A 25177-nucleotide genomic window follows, 5' to 3' on the forward strand; every position below is an offset into this window, starting at 1 on the left:
CCAGTCTTGAAAAGAGGTGTTAACTGTTGGGGGGCAATATATAGGTACTATATTTTCAATGTCGCCGCAATTAAATATTTTAACTTATGTATATTCAATTCCTGAGTTCGAAATATTCAAATATTTTTGTTGAGCTTTTATAGACCAATGTGTTATTATAGCTACACCTCCAAATCCGTCTCTGCGATCTGATCTAAAAATATTATACCCACTTAAATGACAATAGCTGTCCGGATCTAACCAAGTCTCACTGATTAAGGCAATATGGATTTTTTCCTGATGTAATATTAGTTCGAATTCTGGTATCTTTGGTCGTAGACTTTGAGCATTCCATTGGAGTATGTTTATAGATTGTGGAATACTGTTCCTATCCATATTGGCTTAAGAATCTTAAACATGGCCACTCCGATATTAATCTCACTATAGTCGATAATACAGCTTAATAAATTATACTTAAGCATTCTTTAATCTTTTCTTCCCACGTCAAACCACTATTTAATATTTTATCTTTTAGCATTTTTAGTACTGATTTCCATTCAACAAATCCTCGCTCATCTTTGTATGTATTCTCTTTTTTTCCATATCCTTGTTCTTCACTGCGTACTGTTTCTGTTTCTGAATATCTATCTTCCACTGTCTCCAAATTGTTAAATTCCATTGTTTCTATATTATCATCGTTTTCGACGTTTGCTTTTCCGGCCTTCCTTAGTTTTTTCTTTTTGGTTTTTTAATTTTGTTTTTGGTGACTTCAGCGTATGATCTTGTGAGACTTTCATCTACGGTAGATTCTTTTAAACAATAACTGTAGACGAATCGTTAGCTTTATTAATTGTTGGAAATTCTTGCCGTGAAATAACAGGTGCTGAAGGGGGGCTGGGTGAAACATAAATAGTTCGTGCCTTTTTGTATGTACAATTAAACTCTGCCATTAGAATTCTACTATGCCATTAAAATCTCGAACTCGTTTTTCTTTAATATAAATGGGGCATATTCTGGTCATAGCCATGTGATTACCGCCACAGTTATTACAAATAAATGAAGATCGCTCACAATTTTGATGGTTGTCACCACATTTCGGGCAAACAATTTTGTTAGATGGACAAATTTTGATCGTATGTCCGTATCTCCAGCATCGAGAACATTGCGTAACAGGGAATACATAGGGTGTTACTATTACTGTGGTGTCGAACATCTTAATTTTTGATGGTAACGATGACCCTTTAAAACATATTCTCATAGCCTCACTATTCTCCCATCTTCCATCCGAGCTATTTCTGCGTTTTAACCTCCTTACTCCCATAATTGGTATACTACTATATAAACTTTCTAAAATTCCTTCATCAGTACGGTCTAAATCTATGTCTTTTATCACTCCATACGTATGATTTATTTCCATAGTTTAATATGTCCTGTATCCATTTTCATTAAAGAATTTGTTAATTATTAATTCCTCAGCACTATCTTCTTTGTCAAACTGAATCAACACTTTAAATGAGTGTATGTATTTAACTCGAACAACATTCTGTATGTTCTCTGATTTCAAAATCTTAGCCAGTTTAAATTGTTTTGGAATTGGTTCAGTGGATATAATGCAAACTTCAATCTGGTCCTCTGGTATTCTTTCCCAGTCATTAAAGTCCCCGTCACGAGCAAATCTTTTACCTTTCCTCTGTACGGTAAACCAAACTTCTTCTCTATTAGCCTCCCTGTTTCTTTTATTTGGTCTTCTATCGTTGTCATGCATCTCACGGTTCCTAATCTCTCCATCTTCCCCTGAATACTCAAAGTTATCACTCCTATCAATTTGCATTATATGTTCCGTCTCAACCTGTATATTGGATCCATTAGTAGTCATATTTATCTATTATAGTCGAACAAAACACTCAACATTGTAAACAACGTTACGATGCGGTGTCGAGCGCAGTGGTGATTATTAAATGGTTTTGCAATCCGACAATAACGCATCTACAATCAGCAAGCGTCTTCGCGCGACTTTGGTACCTAGTATTGTCCTTGTCACTGTAGTATGTGCAAGCGACCCTGCGACGCCCTCAATGAGAGAAGATGCTATTCTTGCGCACTCGGTTCCATGGATACTTAATGTGGGGTATTCCCCATGTAAGTGGGTTTTCTTTGGTTCTACGCCTGAACTTTTTCCGGTCGTGTCGGATTGCCGTCCCATTTGATGAGAGTACGGGAACAAGAAGTTCACCTGTGTTTGCGCACACAGTTGTGCACTATAATATGTCCTAAGCAATTATCAGGTCAGGAGGCCAAGAACACACAATGGAGTAGAGAGCGTTTGCTGCCACGAGTTGGTCTCACAGACACGCCGATAGAAGTTTTACGTCACAATTTTAAATAATATTACTTGATGAATCAAGTAATCTATAGTGTGACACTATCCTAATATTGTATACGTTGGCATACGATTTTGTACAAAATCGCTGTGAAAACAATTTATATTTACCGCCATGCTTTATTTTGTACTGTAGTAACTGTACTGAAACGTATAGCCGATTTTAGCCTATTCCAACCACAAGAGTATAGACAATGCATATATCGATCGGTTGGATATGACTTATAATAAAATTACATCTGGCCATTAACTGTCATTATGGAAGAGAGACAACTGTCATGGTAGCGGTTTTTAAACGAACGGAGGAACTAAGGAATTAATTATTTTGGTATTAAGATTATATCGGAGAATAAACAACATTATATTGTATATTAACATTACATTATATATAACAATATTATATATAGTGACGCGACATAGTGACGCGATACCATTGGTCGAGGTTTAAAATCTAATATATAAAAATCTCGTGTCACAGTGTTTATGGTCGAACTCCTCCGAAACGGTTCGTCCGACTTTTTTTTTTTTAATGTAAAATATGTATCCAGTGCATAAAATTATTTTACCCGTACGAAGTCGGGCGGACAGCTAGTAATTTATATTTTTGATATTCATTACATATATGCGTGACAAGATGGGCCGACGATTTAAAAAAGGTGGCAGGTTCGGGATGAATGCGGACTGCCCAAGATCGGGAGGGTTGGTGTTCTATGGGAGAGGCTTTCGTCCAGCAGTGGACGGCAAAAGGCATACGAGAAACATGGCGTGACGGAGAAGTTTTTATAGTAACTTTGGGACTACAATATAGTATTATAAATAACGATATATTAAATCAAGAACTGTTTGTAGTGCGAAGCTATTAAAAATCGCATGGAATATATAAATATATGGAGTGTTTATCTTTACTCCTTCGATTTAAATTAGACATAACGGTTTTTTTTTCAACCGTCAAATAATATTTAAAAACTATATTACCTACCGAGATAACAGATAAGCCGAGATGGCCTAGAGGTAAGAACGCGTGAATCTTAACCGATGATCGTGGGCTCGAACCCGGGCAAGTACCACTGAATTTTCATGTGCTTAATTTGCGTTTATAATTCATCTCGTGCTTGACGGTGAAGGAAAACATCGCGAGGAAACCTGCATGTGTCTAATTTCATTGAAATTCTGCCACATGTGTATTCTACCAACCCGCATTGGAGCAGCGTGGTGGAATAAGCTCCAAACCTTCTCCTCAAAATGGAGAGGAAGCCTTAGCCCAGCAGTGGGACATTAACAGGCTGTTACTGTATATTACCTACCCGCTTACGTAATTCGATTAGCTGCGTGGCCTATTTTTCGTAATTAATATTACGTAAATTGATAAATATCAGGTATTATAAGCTATAAGCTATCATAATTAAATGATTGATAATGCTATGTGTAATGTATGCATCCGTTTTGGTAATTACAGATTATATCATTTATTACAATTGTTTTTTTTTTTTCGAAAGCAGTTTTTTTTCTTTTATAACAGGAATACGTAATCGAAATCTACATTTAGTATGCCCAGATTCATAATCCGTATTGTAAATTCACTTAAAAAAAACGTTAAATTTATTTATCGAATATCTAAAACAACGTAAGTGTTCATTCTGTTTTCTATACTTAAATATCTAAATAACTATTAGTAAATCATATATTTCATAATGCTGGCAACATTAGATAAATTTTTCAAAAAAGAAACTTTGATATATTTTAAAGCTTTATTAAAAAAAATCAGTCTATGCCTCTTCTGCACTTTGCTGAGCTTTGGGCAAAAGTCCTCGAATACTCAGATCATAGACAACCTCCTCTATTTTCTTGACGTCATATTTTAGCGCATCGAACCTCTTCCGTAGGTGATCGTTTTTAAGGTTTAATAATCTGAAAAATATTTATTAATTAGACTGAGAACTAAAAGAAATATATACGATACTGACGAGTAAACACTTTTAGTTATTATGTACATAGATATAGTAAAAAACATGTATTTTTTTAACTATAACTTCATATTTTTGTTAAAGTAATATAGTTTGGTCTGCAATAAATTAATAAACATATGACGAAAAATTGCCCAATTAATTTGAAAAGTAATTAATGGCCAATTCCTTGTTTTCCTGGGACCTCTATAACCTGACTGAATGATGACGTCATTACATGATAAAATACACCACACCCAATAGTGATTCTTTTTCGATACTTTTATATATCATGAATGAATTCATATAAGCAGTGCTATTCTGTAAGAATTAACTTCATTATTCACCCGTGAAATGTTGACAAGCGACTTCTGGTGATATACTATTTTGATGCGTGTATTCTTGTAATGATATGCTTATTAGGGTCAATATCGGATATCACTATCCGATATAACACGACCGTTTTCTGCGGCGAGTTTCGAGTTTGTTCATACAGAATAGACCTACTCTTGTAGTTAATAGAGACCTTTATTCTCACCTGAAACCAGCGTTGAGTTCCATTACAAACTTCGATATCTGAAGAGGCTTTTCGTAATCGCCTCGCGTCACCGAGTTGACTGCGAGACGGGACTGGAAATACAGCAGTACAGTACAGTAACAGCCTGTTAATGTCCCACTGCTGGGCTAAGGCCTCCTCTCCCTATTGAGGAGAAGGTTTTGGAACTTATTCCACCACGCTGCTCCAATGCGGGTTGGTAGAATACGCATGTGGCATAATTTCAACGAAATTAGACACATGCAGGTTTCCTCACGATGTGTTCCTTCACCGTCAAGCACGAGATGAATTATAAACACAAATTAAGCACATGAAAATTCAGTGGTGCTTGCCCAGGTTTGAACCCACGATCATCGGTTTAGATTCACGCGTTCTAACCACTAGGCCATCTCGGCTTCAAATACAGCAGAGCTTTTTTTTTTATTTATTTTTTACAATTAATAGGCCAGCGTTTGACCGTTGAGTTGCCTGATGTTAAGCCGATGCTTAGGCATTAGGCAAGCGTGCTACATCCTAGACCGTGTCGATACACGGTTTAGGATGTAGCACGCTTGCCTATAAGAAACCTGTTCGCTCTGGATTTGAAGACACCAACATTGTACCTATCAGGAAATACGAAATCAGGCAAACATTTCGCAGTGCGAATGATGAATGTAGATTCAAAGCGCTTCGTACGTAGCTATTGGCATATAGTATGACAAATATACGTCAAAGGTTTGTTCCTCTTTCGATTGGAATATAATGTAATAAACGGTTTTTCTCTAAAACAATTAGGTAGGGAGCGAATAATCACAGGCACAAGGGACATAACATCTTAGTTCCCAAGGTTGGTGGCGCATTGGCGATGTAAGCGATAGTTAACATTTCTTGTAATGCCAATGTCTATGGGCGTTGGTGACCACTTACCATCAAGTGGCCTATATGCTCGTCCGCCTTCCTATTCTATATAAAAAAAAGAATAGCCAGGCGGCCCGACTACCAGCGACGCAACCAAGGTGCCGCAATTTGCAAACCGACAGCCTGTAGTCCGCCAGAGTACAGATTAGGAAAAATCAGAGTGCCCAATTTTTATTTGCCCCATTTACGTTTCTACCTTTCCGCTTTAAGGAAAAAAAAGTATATATTGCGAGTTATTTACTTACTAGTTCAGAACACAGCTGCAAGAGTCCGACCAGATAGTCTTCGATGTCTAGATGGAACCCTTCCTTCTCCTCGACTGCACTTACTGCAACAAAAATAATACACGATAAATACCGATCTTATGCATTCGGTATAGGTTTAACACGTGTTCTAGACAAACCTCTTCCGTACGTAATAATAATAATTCATTAACGTCAAAACACTTACAATATACATCACCGCATCGTTGAAACCTACGACATACATTGTAAATTACAACACGACTTCGCATCGTGTTTTATAATATATGTAGACGGTTAAATAGGTTACCTGATAGTAAATGGTCATCACCGCCCGGCGGCCATACGACACTGACATTCGCGAAATATTAGAAACTCCTTACATCGTATACGCACCAACCTCGGGAACCAAGATGTTATGTCCCTTGTGTCTGTAGTTACAATGACACTCTCACCCTTCCAACCGGAACACAATAATACTTATTTCTGTTTGAAGAATATCTGATGCACGTTAGGTATCTACCCAGACGGGCTTGCACAAATCCTTACAACCAAGTAATTAGTGCGTCGGAACATGACGTCGAGTAATCATAATGACTATTTGATTTAATTTCCCCGCCGGACATATATAAATTTAATTGTATTTGATTGTCATAACTGGTGTTAAAATGGTGAAAAATTGTGAATACAAGTTTCTAGACGGTTCTCCTCGGTAGAATCTACATTCCGAACCGGAGGTAGTTTTACATTTAATTCAATACTGTAACATAACGATTCAAAAGTGCCTTGATGTGTGATGAGCCTACTTGAAATAAAGATTTGAGTATTATAATTATTATTGAAAGGCAGATATTGAGTTACCTGATGATAAGTAAGGAATGTCAATAAGCGATAAGCTAGTTACTAGACGAACAACTCCAATTAGGCACCTATTTTATACGTTGGCAGCATTGCATTGCCAACCAAAAAGCTGATAAAAATCAGATGACATTCAGTTTATAGACATTTATTCCTCAAAAAAGACAATACAGTCACTTACATGAGAAATGTTTACAATTTTAAAGAAAATATTATGCAGGAAGTTCGTCGCTCCTGTAATATTAATAATTTTGTGAAAGTAATATAATATTAAGTATGTTATATAATATTAATCTAATTATTAAAAAAAAGTAGTATCGTTACGAGTATAAACAAAAGTGTACGTAGTTAAAATTAAAAATAGGTCTTTATAACGTGTTGTGCTAATTTGGATTTAAATATTTGCATTGAGTTACAATTTTTAATTATTGGAGGTAATTTATTATTTACCGTAGTTTGTTCGAGTCTTCGGGAGTACTAGCTCGGCGACAGCTTCGATTTGTTACTCCGTGTTTAAATGTGAAAAGTCAGTATGGAAAGATTTTTTAGTAATTTGTGTGTTAATATGCAAATATTGTAAACATATAACTGTTTAATAATTATAATTTTTGTGTCTGTATACATTTTTGTAGTAGGTGTTAAATATGGGTATCGAAAAATAAGTTTAATAATTTTGTTTTGAACGATTTGACGAGCGGTTGGCGTGGTTGGTAGATACTTACCTTTTCACGCCGAAGTTTCTGGGTTCGATTCACACCCAGGACAGACATTTGTGTGCATGAACATGTCTGTTTGTCCTGAGTCTGGGTGTAATTTTCTATATAAGTATGTTTTTACAAAAGAAAAGTAATATATGTAGTATATCAGTTGTCTGGTTTCCATAGCACAAGCTTTGTACAAGCTTAATTTGGGATCAGATCGTACCAGATAAACCAGTATCACCATTATACCACCAGTATACCAGTAATCAGATCAGACCGTGTGTGAAAAAAAATGTCCCAGGATATTATTATTATTAATTTGAAGGTCTGCTAAATGAGTTTTAGCGGCAGTACCCCACACCTCAACCATGTACAGAAGATGTGGTTTAACTATTAAGTCATAGATGTTATAGCGCAGTGGTCGTGGAATATAACGAATAAAATTACGAATGGGACCAATGCATAAAGAATGTTCTATGTGAGTTTTCCACGTGAAATTGCCATTCAGTCTCAATCCCAGATATCTTTCATTGGCTTTTTCTTGTAGTGTCACGCCATTAATCGTTAATGACATGTGTGGTTTTATTGATTTGTTTTTAGCCTTAAAAATAACGTAACAAATTTTTGAGATGTTAACTGTCAAAAGATTATGTTGAAGCCAGGAAAAATGTGTGTATAGGCCAGATTGTGCTTGTAGTAGAATATCTTGTAATGTGTTTACGAAATAGAATAGGCAAGTATCGATGGCGTATTATATGACCATACAATCCTATGTCATTTAAATTATTGATATAAGTCAAAAAAAGTAAAGGCCCCAATATGGATCCCTGGGGGACGCCGCATGTTATGTCTTCGGACATTGGACATTCTTGATTTTGACTACTTGGGATGATGACTTTGTGAGGTATGATTCCAGCATTCCCAGAACTTTGCCCCCGACACTTACAGCCTCTAGTTTTTTCAATAAAAGTCCATGGCTCACAGTGTCAAAGGCCTTTTTTAAATCAATAAATACTCCCAAGGCAACTTTCTTTTTGTCGATATTTGATCTCATTTTGGTAACCAGATTGATTGTTGCCCCAAGAGTATTACGTTTTAGTCTAAAACCATACTGGTTATCATTTAAGAATTTGGTCGAGTCCAAGTATGTCTCGAGACGCTTGTAAATAACTTTTTTGAGAATCTTGGAAAATACTGGTAATACTGATATTGACCTGTAGTTACTAGGGTTAGATTTTGAGCCAGACTTATAAATAGGAGTGGTTTTGGCAATTTTAGAGGTGCTGGGAATTCGCCCTTTTGTAATAGATAACTTAAGCAATCTGTAAGACGATTTAGTATAAGAATTCTTAATGATTTGATAAGTTTAGTGGTTATCCCGTCAAAACCTGCACTAGAGTTGCGGAGTAGAGATTGCGGATTATATGGTCAGTTTCAATGTGGTTCCATGGTTCAAAGGTGATAAGTTCGTCTTTCTTTCATGTGGGACAAACTAAGTGAATAATCAAGGTGAAATCTTTGTGAAATTTGATTAGCTAGATTAGAACCTATTGTAGAGAAGTATTGATGGAAAGCTCCGCAGACATCATGGAGAAGTATCAGAGTATTATGAGTTTAGGAGTTGCGCAACTTGTTCGATTTTGTTATTGGCTAGTTTATATATCAATTTCCATGTTCTTCCAGGTTTATTATTGCACTTATAGAATTCCTTAAGATAGTACGCATCTTTTGTATCTTGGATCAATTTAGCTGTATCATCTTTTTGTTTTATAAAATCTACCTCTAGCTTTTTATCATGGTCTTTGTGTGAGTTCATTCCACAAGCAGTTTTTTTGGTTGATTTTGGTGATTATATTCTTGTTGATCCAGTCTTCCTACGGAGGATTTAATATTTTTGTTTTTATTGTTTTACATCATCTTAATGTTTCTTTAATATCTTTTTCTAGGCGTGAGTCTGATTTGTAAATTTTAAGTATCATGGCTGTTGTTTGTTTGGAGTAGTCGATAGCGTCATATTTAAAATGTATCTTGGATGGAGGTTTGAACTTTTTTAACTGCAGATAAATTTGTTTGTGGTCAGACATCAAGGAGTTAATTAGTAATGTGGAAATAGTTTGTGGAATAGTTTTTTAAATTACTACATATGTCATCTATGATAGATTTCGATGTTGTTGAGTGTCTGGTACATAAGTTATCTTTACTTTGTTTAGTATGTCATATCAAATATCATCCATACGTGTTTATATTGTTTTACCTCTTTTCCAGTCTTCAGAAGGTCTATATTGAACTCACCAAAGACGATTGTTCTACCTCTCTGTCGGAGTTAAGTCTCGTAAGTTTCACGAAACGTCTTATAGTTTATATAGCTGGGATTATACACAAGCCCTTTTTCTACAGCCAGAGTTTCTATTCTTATCCATAAATGTTTCCACTAATATATTGAGATTCAGAAAGGGTATTATTGACATTATTGTGAATAAGGATTGAGACTCCTCCTTGTTTTTCTGTTCGATAGTTAAAGTAATGCTTGTAGTTTATAAGTTGAAGTTCCTGGGCTTGAATTTTGTTGTGTATTCAGGTTTCCGTTATTAAAATCAAATGCGTCGTTGTTTTAATCGTACACAAAATACGCTTTAGTACATCTTGTCTTTCTTCGGATACTTCGCGTGTTTAAGTATAAAAAGTTTAGTCTTGATTTATTTATCTATAACTGTTCATATGAGTTAATTACTTGATATGTATTTGTTGTGATAGTTTTGATAGTTAAGGTATTTATGGATTGGCGTTTTTTGAAGCAGTCTGTATTATATTGAGTACTCCTTTTACATATTTTATTGTAAGGTCAGATTATTCATTGGCCTGGCGAAGCTTGAGTTCTTCTTTGTGATGTTGCAGATATTTCTGTTGGGCAGGAGTTTGGTCGGAAGCGATGCCGTGGCGCTCCTCGTCAAGACGGAAAGGGTACCGCTGGTTTTTTAGTGGGTATTCCGATGTTCGGGGCGCACTCGGCGCCTTAGTCACCGGTGAGCCCCACATACCCCTCAAAGTTCCCGGTGGGGGAAACGCGTAACGCGTTTTTACAGCGTTAAAAAAAAAGGAGTTTGGTCGGAAGTTATTTTATATTTGTAGGTAGCTTTTTTTATTTCGTAAGAGTTGTTTGACTATATCAAGAGAATTATAACATACTTTAACTCTGCGGTTTTTTCCTTCCTGGTACTTGCCAATACGGAATACCTTTATAGGGTTACTAATATTATTATCAATTAAATTGGTAATTTCAATAACAGCGGCTTCGTCCTTTTCTGCCCGTAACTCAGCGGGTAACGTAGTCTGTTCTGGCATTCCAATTATAATAATATTCTTTTCTCGTTCACTGTGCTCCCGGAGTTCTCGAATCATGCGTTCATTCATATAGGGTTGATAATGGACTGTAACGGCTCGGTATGTGAGGAATTTTTTCTTTTTTTTTAACTTTATTTCAAGTGTTTTTAGTTGGTTTGTTATCCATGTTTAGTCTATTCTCTAACAAAGAAACACGATTTTTTATAACATTCTGTTCCAAAACCATATTCGAAGATGTTAAATGTATTTCGCTTATTTGAGATTTGACTTCATTCAAATTTCCTTGCAATAGGTTGAGTGTTTTCTCGTTCGTTGCTTTCATTTCCGCAATTTCAGTTTTCACTTTCATAATGTTCTCTTTAATAATAATAAATGAATTCGATTCTACATATTTTTCTTACATAGAACTCATACGTGTAAAACTCATTTTTCATATCTTTAACTTCCTAACATTCGCAGTCGAGAAGTTGCTTTCGTTTCCCAAATGTAATTAATGGGTTCTTCTCCATATTAGTTAGCCTAGACAAATCCGGTGGCAACCGTCACCTGCAGGTATAGTAGGTGAGCATGTGGCGGGGTGCGTACAACACTCATTGTTTTACTCCCTCTAAGATTAGCTGCGTTGAAACACACTGCGGGCTCAAAACAGTAGCTTCTTCAAGTGAGAGGTAAGCAACCCATGTTCGTTCTTTAAAATTGACCGCACTCGAACTAAACTTGGACAGAATGCTCCAATATCGCGAGAGTATAATTATTGTGTAAAAAACACAGTAACACTGGACATTGGTTGTGACGGACTCTCATCGTTCATAAAATGTTATGTTTCTTTTATTATAAACTGTTAATTTGTTTAAAAATTTAATTAGTTACTACCTTTTGTTTCTGTTTTTTGTTCTTTATTTAAATATTTTTATTTTCTGTATAAAAATTCTATTTTTGATTTGTATATTTGTTAATTGTGTTTGTGAATTGTGTGTTCTCCTGTAATCGGTTGTGCATAGTTAGTTTTAAGTTAATGTAAAAAGTGATTTGAATGTGTGTTACGTAAAACTGTTGGGGATCCAAATAAATAAATAATAGTTTATAGCCGCGCAATGTATCGTGTGGTTGACACACTGAATAGTTGATTCTAATTACGTCACGATGTGAGTAGTGCAAAAAATGGCAGCAGTCTTTTTCCGCGGGGGTGAGGTATTCCGCCAGTACACCAATACCTCGTATTGAAGTATAGTAATCCCACTATTTTAGAAACCCTTATTAGAATCTGTTTATAGTAACATACGACTTTATTTAAATTATCATTGATTAATATTATTTTAGTAAAAAATTGACACATGTCTGCTCTGTAAGGCGTTCGAACAACGACTTTCTTCCTCATACAATAATAACAATTTATTATAAATCCATCCTATAATAATAATTCCGATTTCGGCCCTAGGCCATAAATCATGTTTAGCTCATTAGATATTATAGTGCACAAGTGTGTGTGCAAACACAGGTGCACTTTCTATTCCCTAGCTCTCATAATCCGATGGGCAATCCGACACGGCCGAAAAGAGTTCAGACGCAGGACCAACGGCTTTAACTGCTCTTCGAGGCACGGGAGTGTACCCAATATTTATAAATAATTAAAAACTTATAATAATTATAAATAATTGGCCCGACATGGGATTATTAATCTATCCTGTGATTGGACAGGAAATGCGTAATTGATGTATTAATATGATATGCTTTGATAATATTAATTTGTTTTATCTTGTCGTGATAAAGCGTCTGTCTGCTATGTAAGGTTTTGAGCCGTTATTACTAAATTACTTATTACGTTATTACTTAAATTTATTTAGAATGTCTTTCGTATGTATAGAGAATTATTATGGTGATGATTTTTTTTATATATTAAGGACCACCTTGTGTCACCGTCAGGTATGTGGTCACCGGTGAATTTTAGTAATTCCTTAATAAACGCCATCTTCAAAACACCAGACTGAGAACAGCCAGAAATTTAAGCCCTTTTTTTTAACGCTAGAAAAACGCATTACCCGTTTTCCCCACGAAAACGGTATGTGGGGCTCACCGATATCCAAGGCGCCGAGTACGCCCCGAACATCGGAATACCCACTGAAAAACCAGCGGTACCCTTTCCGTCTCAACGAGGAGCGCCACGGGATCGCTTGCGGATGGTACCGTGACGCTCTGGCGGCCGGTCCGCCTACGCGGGCCTAAGTAATTTATGCCCAGGGATTTGAGGCTTGTAACCATATAATCTAGTAATACCATGGAAATATGTTAAAAATATATGAATAGTGTACTCACTGCCTAAAATAGATGCAACGGTTTCGTGTGCCGCTAGGATGCCCTTCTCCAACCAAATCGTCAGTGAGATGAGGAAGCAGTAGCGCTGTGTCATGAATCGCCAATGATCCTGATATCTGAAACAGAAACGGTACAAATAACGCCTGGTTCCTATATCCGACGAGATTAAGGGACTTCGCGCAGCAACCAGACTGGCCCTGCACGACTGGTTGCTGCTAAGTGCGCGACATTCAATATGGTTTCTTAAATAAAAAAAGTAATAAATTTTCAGTACAGAAAAGGCGGCCCCCCTCCCTTAAAAACAAATATTTTTACACTGATCATTAATCTTTTTACAATACGAACACTCGAAATCTAATAATGATCATACTAATAAAAAAGCAACGCCATCTACAATCATTAGCGATAAACTTAAGCGAACTCTCGAAAATGCCTCTAGAATGCGTTAAATTAAAATATTGCTCGCTGCAATTTGACAAAACATTACAAAGTTATAAATTTTAACAAACCACTCAATAACTAATAATGAGGTTAAAAGTTAAATATATACAGTACAGTACAGTAACAGCCTGTTAATGTCCCACTGCTGGGCTAAGGCCTCCTCTCCCTTTTTTTTTAAGGAGAAGGTTTGGAGCTTATTCCACCACGCTGCTCCAATGCGGGTTGGTAGAATACACATGTGGCAGAATTTCAATGAAATTAGACACATGCAGGTTTCCTCACGATGTTTTCCTTCACCGTCAAGCACGAGATGAATTATAAACACAAATTAAGAACTTTTTTTTTTTTTTATAGTATAGGAAGGTGGACGAGCATATGGGCCACCTGATGTAAGTGGTCACCAAACGCCCTTAGACATTGGCATTGTAAGAAATGTCAACCATCGCTTATAGCCAATGCGCCACCAACCTTGGGAACTAAGATTTTATGTCCCTTGTGCCTGTAATTACACTGGCTCACTCACCCTTCAAACCGGAACACAACAATATCAAGTATTGCTGTTTTGCGGTAGAATATCTGATGAGTGGGTGGTACCTACCCAGACGAGCTTGCACAAAGCGCTACCACATGAAAATTCAGTGGTGCTTGCCCGGGTTTGAACCCACGATCATCGGTTAAGATTCACGCGTTCTAACCACTAGGCCATCTCGGCTTTTTAAATACATTGAGTTAAATTTAACCTTTACAATATTTAACAAAACAGCCCCTAAATAACATTTATAGTAAAGCATGTACAGCCATTGGTCCTGCACCTGAACTCTTAACGGTCATGTTGGATTGCCGTCCCATTGGGTTATGAGAGCTAAGGAAAAAAGAGTGCGCCTGTGTTTGCGCCCACACTTGTGCAATATATCCTTTGCATAGTTAATCTCTTTTGAGATGGGCCCATGTGGCCGAAATCGGTCTGGAGGACATTATTATTATAATTAATATATATATATATATTATATAACTCTTATGTTTTCATTTACTTTATGCCATACCTACTTATTGATTTTGTTTAATTAAATTATTATTTGTTTCTTTAAATAATCAAGGTAACGGTTACCAAGCTCAAGGACTGTTCATTGTGCAAGCGATATTGTAGTACACAAGTGGGTGTGCAGCCAGTATATAAGTATAAGTAACTTCTTAAGTTGGTGCTGCTTTATTAATTTATTTATTTATTTCATCGGCCCAACTGCACAGTAAACGTAGATATAAAAAAGTTAAAGCAATAAAAATTAATTATGAATGTGTAACCTATACCATACTTATAATAATCTGTTGACGGAACAGCTTCTTTTAACTTTCCATAACCTTCACTTGCTTTCTCGAATAACTCGCGCGCTTGCAAGCACGCTTGACCAACTGTAAGTAATAAGAATTTTAAATTAAACGATAAGTACATTGAAACATTTTTAGTAAATTATAATGTTACAGACAAAAATAATTATTGTGGGTACTTGGTATTTACTTGAGATTAAATAATACAAGAAACCCTGAATAACAGGCAGACTAGACTTAACTTCTTAGTTCTCTCTGCATGCAAAGATTTGTTAATATTTGTTACTTTGTCTCTTTCATACAATACATACATTTTATAACACATTATATTGTATTATGAATGTACAAAAATCATATATCGTAAGTTACTTATTTAATTAAACTTAAAAAGTTATTTGAATCCTTTCAAATCATATAAGTTCTAGATTTATTTAATTTATTTATTTTAAGAATTAAACAATAAGCTCATTATTGTAATTACATGATTCTACTTACTTTCGGCTTGATTATGGTGTATTACTTGCAAAACGGTCGTTATTTTACGCGATATTTGATCCACATCTTTACATATATTACGTATAACCTAAAAATTACAAACATTAAATATCAGTGAAAGTACAATTTAAATCATATAAAATTGGTGTTGTTATACGTTAAATACTACAAAAAAATAATTTTTTTAAGCATCAATTTTTTTAAACAGCAAAATATTAATTAAATACGTATCAATCTTGTTATTGCCGAATGATGCATTTGTTGTTTATTTTTTACTCACCTCGCGTAATTCTTGTTCTTCATCCAAACTTTTCTGGAACTCGCTGAAAATGGTAGTGATAACATGGTTTCCACTCATTTTATCGTAATATCGCAACAATATAATTCAGTTTGTTTATTTATTAATACTCAACAGCAGTCCACTATAAGTCAACGATAGGGTTGTATTGTAGCTGTTTTATTGTAATCGATATTATCAAAACATCGATACATATTTATCATTTGCGAATTAGGAAAGAAATATATAACAAAAATCCATAGAGTCAGACATTTGCTGGTTTCCATGCACAATATATAATAATTATATTCTAATAAATTGACTTAGATATATATTAGTCCTTAGACAAAGTAACTACCCAGTTTTTACTCAATTATCTGCTGAATTTAAATTAAAGTATTAAAAAACCAAAGAAATGCCCAATATAAATGTATTAACTTCTTTCGCCCAAAATAAAGGCTTATATTATATGATATAATATAAACTATTAATGTTTTGTGTAACTCATATGATGCTTATATCATATTGACCGAGACGTGGTTGAACAGTAGCGTCTTTGACTCGGAGATGTTCGATAGTAATCATTTCATCATTTGATCATTGAGTACGGGTGTCTACCCCTCAGCTCGGAAGGAAGCCTTGGTTATACCATTGCATAAAAAAGGCGATAGGGCTTCTGTAGAAAATTATAGATCTGTAATCTCAGTGTTTGGTAAAATATTCGAACTTCTTGTATACAAGTGTATCTTATCACAACTAAAGCAGACCATTGTACCGCTCTACCATAACTAACCTTGTTTCGTTTATTGAAGACCTTACTGAGGCGATGGATAGTGGTAACTCCATTGATGCTATCTATACCGACTTTAGTAAGGCCTTTGATAAAGTTAATCATCATAAACTGTTACAAAAACTTGAATCGATTAGTATAACGGGCACTCTTCTTAACTGGTGTGGGTCTTATCTCCACGGTCGCAAATCAACTGTGGTTATCAATGGCTACTCATCCAACCCCTTCATATCTCACTCTGGAGTACCTCAGGGATCCCACCTGGGACCTTTACTGTTCAACATCTTTATTAATGATATTTGTTCATGTTTCAAACATACTAAATGTTATTTATTCGCTGACGATCTCAAGCTGTTTAGACCTGTATCCACTGTTTCAGATGCCATACTTCTGCAGAGAGATTTAAATAGTTTGGTCTCATGGTGTTCCATAAATGACATCAGCTTAAACACTGAAAAATGTTTCGTTATACGCTTCAGTAGAAAAAAACCACTTTCGCTAGATCGTACATCGTACATTGATTTAGGCATCATTTTAGACTCTAAGCTGCGGTTTCATCTTCATGTGGACACTATAGTAACTAAGACTTTCAAGGTTTTGGGTTTTACCTTACGTAATTGTAGGGAGTTTAAAAAGCCTCAGACTAAAATTAATTTACACACTGCTTTAGTTCGCATTATTTTGGAATATGTAATATTGTATGGAATCCTCACTACGATATTTACAAGAATAGGCTTGAAAATGAAAAAAAGTTCTTATGGCATTTATCTTATAGTCAAAATTTAGCTAAAAAGCTGCCAAGTTACGAAGATAGACTCTCACATTTTAAGTTTCTTTCTCTTTACGATCGTAGACACGTCCTTGATAACATTTTCCTATATAAGTTATTGAACGGAACAATCGACTGTAGTTACCTCCTTTCTAAAATTAATATATATTAATATACCTCTCTTCGTTGAAAAACTTACTCCTGTCAGGGGTACTACTCTCTAATTGACAGGCTAACCATCGATTATAACAATATCTACAAAATGCTCAATAATATGATTAACAATAAGAAAGCGTCCAACGAAGCTCTTGTAATTGATATTTTAAATGACAAATTGAATCAGTTTCGTAAAAAATTGTCTATTTTTATTTTTGTTTTTAACTTCTATTTCTTTATAAATGTACCTCTTACTTTCGTTTGGTTTTAATCGTATTCAAAAATTTGATAATATCTTTTCTATTTGTTATAAATATTTTAATTTTTAATATAATTATTTTTGTTAACTCGAAATGTTGATATATTTTGCAACACCTATAATTTAGAAGTCACTTGATTTGTATAACGTCATGTTTAAAGACCCAATTGTATTTATTAGTGTACTTCTTGTTGGTTTTGATATTATAATAAATAAAAAAAATAAGTAATTAATATTATTATGTAATTAGGTAGGTATTATAAAAATTACCGTAGAAATACTTCATCTGATGATGATCAATCAGATATTAGATCATCTCAATTTATGAAAAATAATAAAGTTAAATTATATATAATATTACTAACAAGACTATCTTTGTATAATTGGGCACATTTTGTTACAAAACCGTACTACTACCAAATAATTCACGGGGTGACGCTCCGATGCTTAGGAAATTATAACACGCGAGGTTAATAGTATTTAATAAGCATGCGGTTACTACCCTACTTCAAATCTGCATAAGATAAGATTTTCAGGCCATATTAATGTAATCAAATATCGATTTATTAAAAATCGATATTCAAAGTCGATATATATATATCCCAAAAAAAGTATAATAAGTAAAATAATAAGACTCGATTTAAAACAAACAGCTGGACCTGACAATACACCCCCAATATTTATTACTAGTTGTGCAAATTCTACATCTTACACTTTACAACTTATTTATAACGCATCATTGCAGAAAGGTATTTTTCCTGATAAATGGAAGTAAGCAAGAATAGTACCGATAGACAAGGATAGAAAAAAAGAATTTGTATCTAACTATCGGCCTATATCAATCCCCTCAACGATGTCAAAGATTTTTGAGTCACTTGTTCACCCATTCATATTTAATCATGTTAAAATTCATATTTCTCCCTATCAAAATGGATTTATGCCTAAGAGATCGACCAATACTAATTTACTTAATTATGTTTCCCATCTTATTGATGCTGTTGATCAAAACCTGCAAGCAGATGTAGTCTACACTGATTTATCCAAAGCATTTGAAAAGGTTGACCATGAGATACTGATTAGGAAACTTTCGTAATTTGGCATTTCTGACACATCTCTGAGATGGTGTAAATCATATCTTTCCAATCGATATTCCAAAGTCGTTATTGACGGGGAGTGCTCAGACCCTTTCCATGCTACTTCCGGTGTTCCACAAGGTTCAAATTTAGGGCCCTGGTTTTTCATTATATTCATAAATGATATTACAAATATCATGAAAAATTGTCAGATTTATCTGATTGCAGATGATTTAAAAATAGCAAAAGTTATAAAAAAAAATCTGATACAGCTGTTCTTCAAGATAATCTAAATATCTACTAGTCCAATGGTGAAGAATTAATCACATGGTGCTCAATCCAAGCAAATGTAATTTTATAAAATTTACCAGAAAAAGGAATCCATTGTTAAGTTCATACAATATTTCGGGCAAACATTTAAAAGAAACTAATTGTATTCGAGACCTGGGTGTAATATTTGACATATATAATGTTATAATAGTAACAGGTTCTTTTAAACTTCTTGGCTTTATCTTAAGACAGTCTAAGGATTTCAAAAAGACATCAACGATCCTACAATTGTCCAATCCTACATAGCTTGATACGAAGTAAACTTGAATATTGTTGTCAAGTATGGTCCCCCGCTTACAAGATCCATATTGAGAGAAAATAACGTGTTCAAAAGAGACTCGTTAAACATTTGGTCTTTCGTTTTAAAGCTTCAAATCAGCTAGAGTCCTACAAAAACAAACTAGTTTTTTTTAAATGAAGCCACTGGAGATTCAAAGATCTCTACTAGACATGAAATTGCTTTATAAAGTAAATATGATTTATAAAAATCGATGACGATAGACTGTTGAGTAGATTTAATATTAATGTTCCTAGAAGACCACCTCACAACCTATGTCCGTTCTTTAAAATTGACCGCACTCGAACGAAACTTGGACAGAATGCTCCAATATCGCGAAAATCGCGAGAATATAATTATTGTGTAAAAAACACAGTAACACTGGACATTGGTTGTGACGGGCTCTCATCGTTCATGAAAAAATGTGATGTTTCTTTTAGTATAAACTGTTAATTTGTTTTAAAAATTTAATTAGTTTCTACCTTTTGTTTCTGTTTTCGTTTTTTGTTCTTTATTTAAATATTTTTATTTTCTGTTTTTATTCTATTTTTGATTTGTATATTTTGTAATTGTGTTTGTGAATGGTGTGTTCTCCTGTTTAATTGGTTGTGCAAAGTTAGTTTTAAGTTAATATAAAAAGTGATTTGAATGTATGTTATGTACAACTGTTAGAGAACTGATAGCTAAATAGTTATTTATTGATGATTGTTGCCACACCAAAATTTGTTTAGACAAATTTGGGGCCTTGCTTAGTGTAAATTAAACATACATATACAACCACTACAGTGATAGTTGATGACACAATCGTCTCCAATAGCAAATTAAAATCGACAAAGTCATTCGTAACTTTTCGTTTCGTGTTTGATTAAATAACAAAAATTCGCCACTATCCCTTTAACATTATATTAATAAGATTTTGAGATAAAAAAAAACTTTTTTTATTAGTGGTGTAAACTTTATATAACTAATTTTAGGGAACTATTATTGGTCTATGCTATATTTTAATCGTTTATATATATTTTTGTCATTTGTTTATTAAAAATAATTGTACTGCCTACAAAGTAATAAATAAAAAAATAATAAATCAAAGACAATTTTTTAACTCAATAGACAATAGGTGTCTAGGATTTATAAAATGTAAAAAAATAAAAGAATTACACTCATTTAATGACATTCGATTTATTAATCACAGAGCACAGACTAAAGTGTTACAAGCTTTTTTTTAACCAGGAGGCCATTGCATTTGGCGTCCACCAAGAATGTGAATATGCAAATGGTAAACACTTTGAGCACCATTCTTTCCATCATTGATGACCAAACGGAAGCCAGATTTGTCAAGGCCTTGTTGAGCAGCAACCTTACGAGCTACGATTAACAGATGACCTGAAAATAATATGCTTTTAAATATATAGTCTATTTAAATGTTTATTTATTTTATTCCTTATAATCTTCGATCATTAATAAGAACTACATACAGAGTCCCCTATAAAAAAAAAACATCAAAAAAAAAACAATCTTAAGATCATTACTTAAGTTGTATTCACAACTCATACACATATTTATACACACATATATTTCGACTGACAATAGCTGGTCTACATACATTACAAATTCAACCTTACGTGGTTAACTTAAAGTAGAATTTAAAAAAAGGTAAAAAATGCAATAAAATTTTACGGGGCAGGCTCCAGCCATGCACAAGGATCGAATGGAGCCGAACTTTTCAATATATTTATTTTCATACTCACATTTGAGATGCAATTTTTTTTTTGTAATTAAGTCAAAGGTGTGTTTTGTGACCCTTCTCCTCAAAAAGGGAAAGGCCTTAGCCCAGCAGTGGGATATTAACAGGCTGTTACTGTACTGTACTGTACTGTAGACGTGTGATTTCTGCATTTTTGAATGAGCACTGACACATGTTTACTGTCGGCGCATCCGAATGGTACTACATTAAAAGAGCATCCAAATGTTCAAATGGATGCTCATTTGGTGAGGACGTTTTTTGAAGCTGATAATCGATCGAAGCTAATAATCAAAATGATAGTCACAATAGGATACAATAAAATTACTCCTCAGTTTCAACTGCATTAGACGAAACTGCCGCGTATGTTTTAGAATGATGTTACTTTGTGTGATTCCTTTTTCAATAAATGGTCTGTCTAATATATGTGCATTCAAATATTGCATGCATTGTTTGTTCATCAAGCAGTTTTAAAATACTAGTATAGACATTGCAGAATATATGTAGGATATATCATAGTTTTTAATAGAACCCTCAGCAGTAATATATAAGCGATGCCACACTACAGAATATAATATATAAGTCAAGTTAATTTTATCATATATGCCATAAAAAAAATTGACTTATTTTTACATTACATATTATAATAGTTACATTAAAAATACAAAAGCAACACTGTTGCCTTAGATGATGAACTAAATTTGATTGATTTTATAAACGGACGAAAATTTAAGGTAAACTTTTCTCAACCTCAAAGTTTGAAAAAAACTTAACTTGTTTCAAAGTCGAAATATGTAGTGTTGATATACAACCGGAACAAAAAAACTATAACTTTTGATTAGTTACCTAAGAGTTGCTCATCATCGTCTTCTGCTTTAGAAAGCTGAGAGATCGGCTTCCTGGGGATGACAAGGATGTGGGTTGGAGCTTGAGGGTTCACATCGTTGAATGCGACACACTGGAATATATATATACAAATTATTGATCGTACTGCAGTTTCTTATACTATATTATTCAACATTTTTGTTTGTTAAAAAAAATAACACTGGCTAATAAATACAATTTTGAGAAATTAATTATTAGAGAATAACTAATAAGAACCATTTTAATGTTTTTCATTGATTATAACAGCTGATCGGTAAAAACCCGGCTACTATTTTTTAATAATCATACATTGAAATACGTTTATTTTAGTACCTGGTCATCTTCGTAAACGAATTTAGCTGGAATTTCCTTCCTCAATATCTTTCCAAATATAGTATCGCCTCCAACAGAAGCAGATTGAGCGAGTTCTACTTCACCGCCCGCCATGTTTATAATTTGTGTTTTTTAATTTTCATTTTCACTTGACATTCAAACCTATAATGTCAGGTCTATAAAGACTTCCATACATTATTAGATAATTTTGTCGCATCGCTTTTATTGCGTTAGTTGCAACTTCTTATTCATGAGATCTAATAAAAACACTTCACTCTCATAACAGTAGTTTATTCTCTATTACCAGATTGACACAAAATTAATATGTTGAGGCTAATAACTTTTTAAGAAGGAATTTGTCATATTATTTATTTAAAATTAATCATTACATATTGACAATAAAAGGTTTCATGTTACAAATAAGAAAAATAACTTTTTATATTATTTATTTGTAATCCATCCTTTATGAAGCAACCTTTATGAATATATACATATATATTCTTCATACTTATATAGATTCAAAAATAATTTTACATTTGTATAATTGTATTGTATTATTTTTATCTTAAAGTCTACTTGCAGGTCCAATTGGCCATATCATATGTTGAAGTGCTCTGCCAAATACATGTAAGCATTTAAATCTCGATGTCTTGTAGTCTTCATCAACCATCACATGGAAACCATTTTGTAGTAATCCTTTTTGTTCAGCTATTTTTCCCGCTATAAGCATTAAATGCCCTGCAGAGAAAATATTATTCAGCTTTTGTGGAACTGTTGTTGATATATAAAAATTACAGTCGGAAAATATTGCAAGATTAGATCTTGGTAGCAAAAACGAAAAGTTTTTGGTTTTCAATACGTACCCTTGAAGGGATAAATTCAGTCAAGATAAATTCAGACTCTTTTAAAAAAAACTTAATAGGGCTTGGTGCAAGCTCGTCTGGGTAGGCACCACCCACTCATCAGATATTCTACCGCAAAACAATAGTACTTGGTATTGTTGTGTTCCAGATTGTAGGGTGAGTGTATCTACAGGCACAAGAGACATAACATCTTAGTTCCCAAGGTTGGTGTTGCATTGGCGATGTAAGGAATGAATAAAATTAATATTTCTTACAATGCTAATGATAATGTCTACGGGCGGTAGTGACCACACGCCATGGTGGCCCATTTAGTCGCCTGCCTAATTTATATTTTAAAAAAAAAATGTGTGTGCTTTACTCGTGTGACGGCCGAAGTCTCAGTTAGCCCGTACCGTGTACCGAGATGCTTACACATCAAAAGTCATTTCGTTGTTTGTAGTGATTAAAAAAATGATAATATTACCTAATAATTTTTCATCTTCACCTGAGGCTGTTGCTAGGTGTGATATCATTTGTTTAGGCACAACCAGAAAGTGTATGGGAGCTTGAGGGTTGAATTGTTCTTCGAAAACCATACACTAAAATATTTTGATAAATTTGTAATTAGGTATGTAAAATAAAAATTATGTAAATGTATTAATGAGCTTGAGTCATTGAATAATTTCACTAATCAAAGTTTTTTTTTAATTCCTTTTATATGCAATTAATAGTAAAAAATTGTTATCAACTTTTAGGCAAACATATTGAATAAATGATGATATATTAAACAAATAAATCTTAAGTTAATGATGTCGCAAATTTTTTTTTATCTATATGCCCACGTGTAGTAAAATCATCAACAACATTATACCTACATTTTATAATCATGTTGTTCTAGATCTTTAATGTAGTATTACATAGTTTCTACTCATCATGATTAAACACTTGAAAAATTTCTTTACTTTAGTATTACAAAGTTTCTACTCATCCTGATTAAACACTTGAAAAATTTTAACCGATTGGTAACATATTATGCGTCATCTCTTACTCGTGACATTGGCAGAATATTTTGCACTCAACTAGCGTAAATACACTCCAAAAAGAAAAAAAAATACAAACAGAAATTTATAGGACATGTCTTTCATGTAAGACCTAACAAGCAATAAGTTAATAATAAGAAATGTAACAAAGCAAACCAAATTAATGTTTAGTTATTATAATAAAAATTTATTAACCAACACCTAAAGCAGTCAGACTTACCTTCTCGTCTTCGTGAATAAATGCCGGCTTAGAAACAAATATTTTACTTCTTATTCCGTCTAACATTTTAAAAAAAAATTTATTTTGTTTAACATAATACGATAACAAATGCTTATCGCTTTGACAGTTGTTACACTTATTATCTTTTAAAGTTGTAATATATTTATCGCTTGCATCAGGTGGAATTAATTAGTATCGCTTCGCGTTTGCGTTTTGCAACTTCACCATAAATAATTGCATGGTTATTTTATATTATTATGACTTTGGCAGTTTAATAGTTGTATTGAAACTAGCGAACAAAATTTTAATAACAATACGACTGGATTTTTTATTAAAATTTATTTTTAAAGTTATTCTCATTCTTTTTCATGTATATAATTTGTTATATACGTATCGAAATTACTCATACACTCTTTCTATAAGCAACTCGATGTTGTGTGAACATTTGCTCATTCAAAATCGTATGTTAGTGACTTTTTAGAAATCGGGTAATAAGTTTTTTTAGTAATCAACAAACAAGTTAAGCTCTAAAGAAGCTAATTTTTCGAAGTATTTTAATTATGTATCGTCGAATGAAGCGACTCATACAATAATGATCGAACTGCAATTCAAGAAGTTCGTTTGATCATATATTACGTGCTAAGCTGAAAGGAAATTAACTTGGTTGTTTTATTTATTTGAGAATGTCTTCATACCGCGGCCCGCGGTTTTTGATCTTCCCTCATAAATAGGT

The 25177-nt window shown here is 33.8% G+C and overlaps 3 protein-coding genes across 3 annotated transcripts; all 3 read right to left on the bottom strand.

Moving 5' to 3' along the window:
- Window positions 1–4094: 4094 nt before the first annotated feature.
- On the bottom strand, window positions 4095–15914 carry LOC126779210 (translin). Its single transcript, XM_050503128.1, has 7 exons — window positions 15754–15914; window positions 15474–15561; window positions 14966–15062; window positions 13212–13327; window positions 6001–6083; window positions 4841–4932; window positions 4095–4267 (listed from the first exon to the last, which is right to left on the bottom strand). Exons 1-7 carry the CDS (start codon window positions 15829–15831, stop codon window positions 4126–4128), a joined length of 696 nt encoding a protein of 231 aa, XP_050359085.1. The 5' UTR covers window positions 15832–15914; the 3' UTR covers window positions 4095–4125.
- A 4649-nt stretch (window positions 15915–20563) lies between these two features.
- On the bottom strand, window positions 20564–22510 carry LOC126779252 (adenosine 5'-monophosphoramidase HINT1-like). Its single transcript, XM_050503182.1, has 3 exons — window positions 22343–22510; window positions 21992–22103; window positions 20564–20787 (listed from the first exon to the last, which is right to left on the bottom strand). Exons 1-3 carry the CDS (start codon window positions 22454–22456, stop codon window positions 20627–20629), a joined length of 387 nt encoding a protein of 128 aa, XP_050359139.1. The 5' UTR covers window positions 22457–22510; the 3' UTR covers window positions 20564–20626.
- A 261-nt stretch (window positions 22511–22771) lies between these two features.
- LOC126779258 (adenosine 5'-monophosphoramidase HINT1-like) lies at window positions 22772–24631 on the bottom strand. The gene is made up of 3 exons (XM_050503187.1): window positions 24445–24631; window positions 23669–23783; window positions 22772–23080 (listed from the first exon to the last, which is right to left on the bottom strand). The coding sequence occupies exons 1-3, from the start codon at window positions 24508–24510 to the stop codon at window positions 22908–22910; spliced, it is 354 nt and encodes a 117-aa protein (XP_050359144.1). The 5' UTR covers window positions 24511–24631; the 3' UTR covers window positions 22772–22907.
- Window positions 24632–25177: the final 546 nt, after the last annotated feature.

The sequence above is a fragment of the Nymphalis io genome, chromosome 28 (assembly GCF_905147045.1).
Source record: "Nymphalis io chromosome 28, ilAglIoxx1.1, whole genome shotgun sequence".
NCBI lineage: Eukaryota > Metazoa > Arthropoda > Insecta > Lepidoptera > Nymphalidae > Nymphalis > Nymphalis io.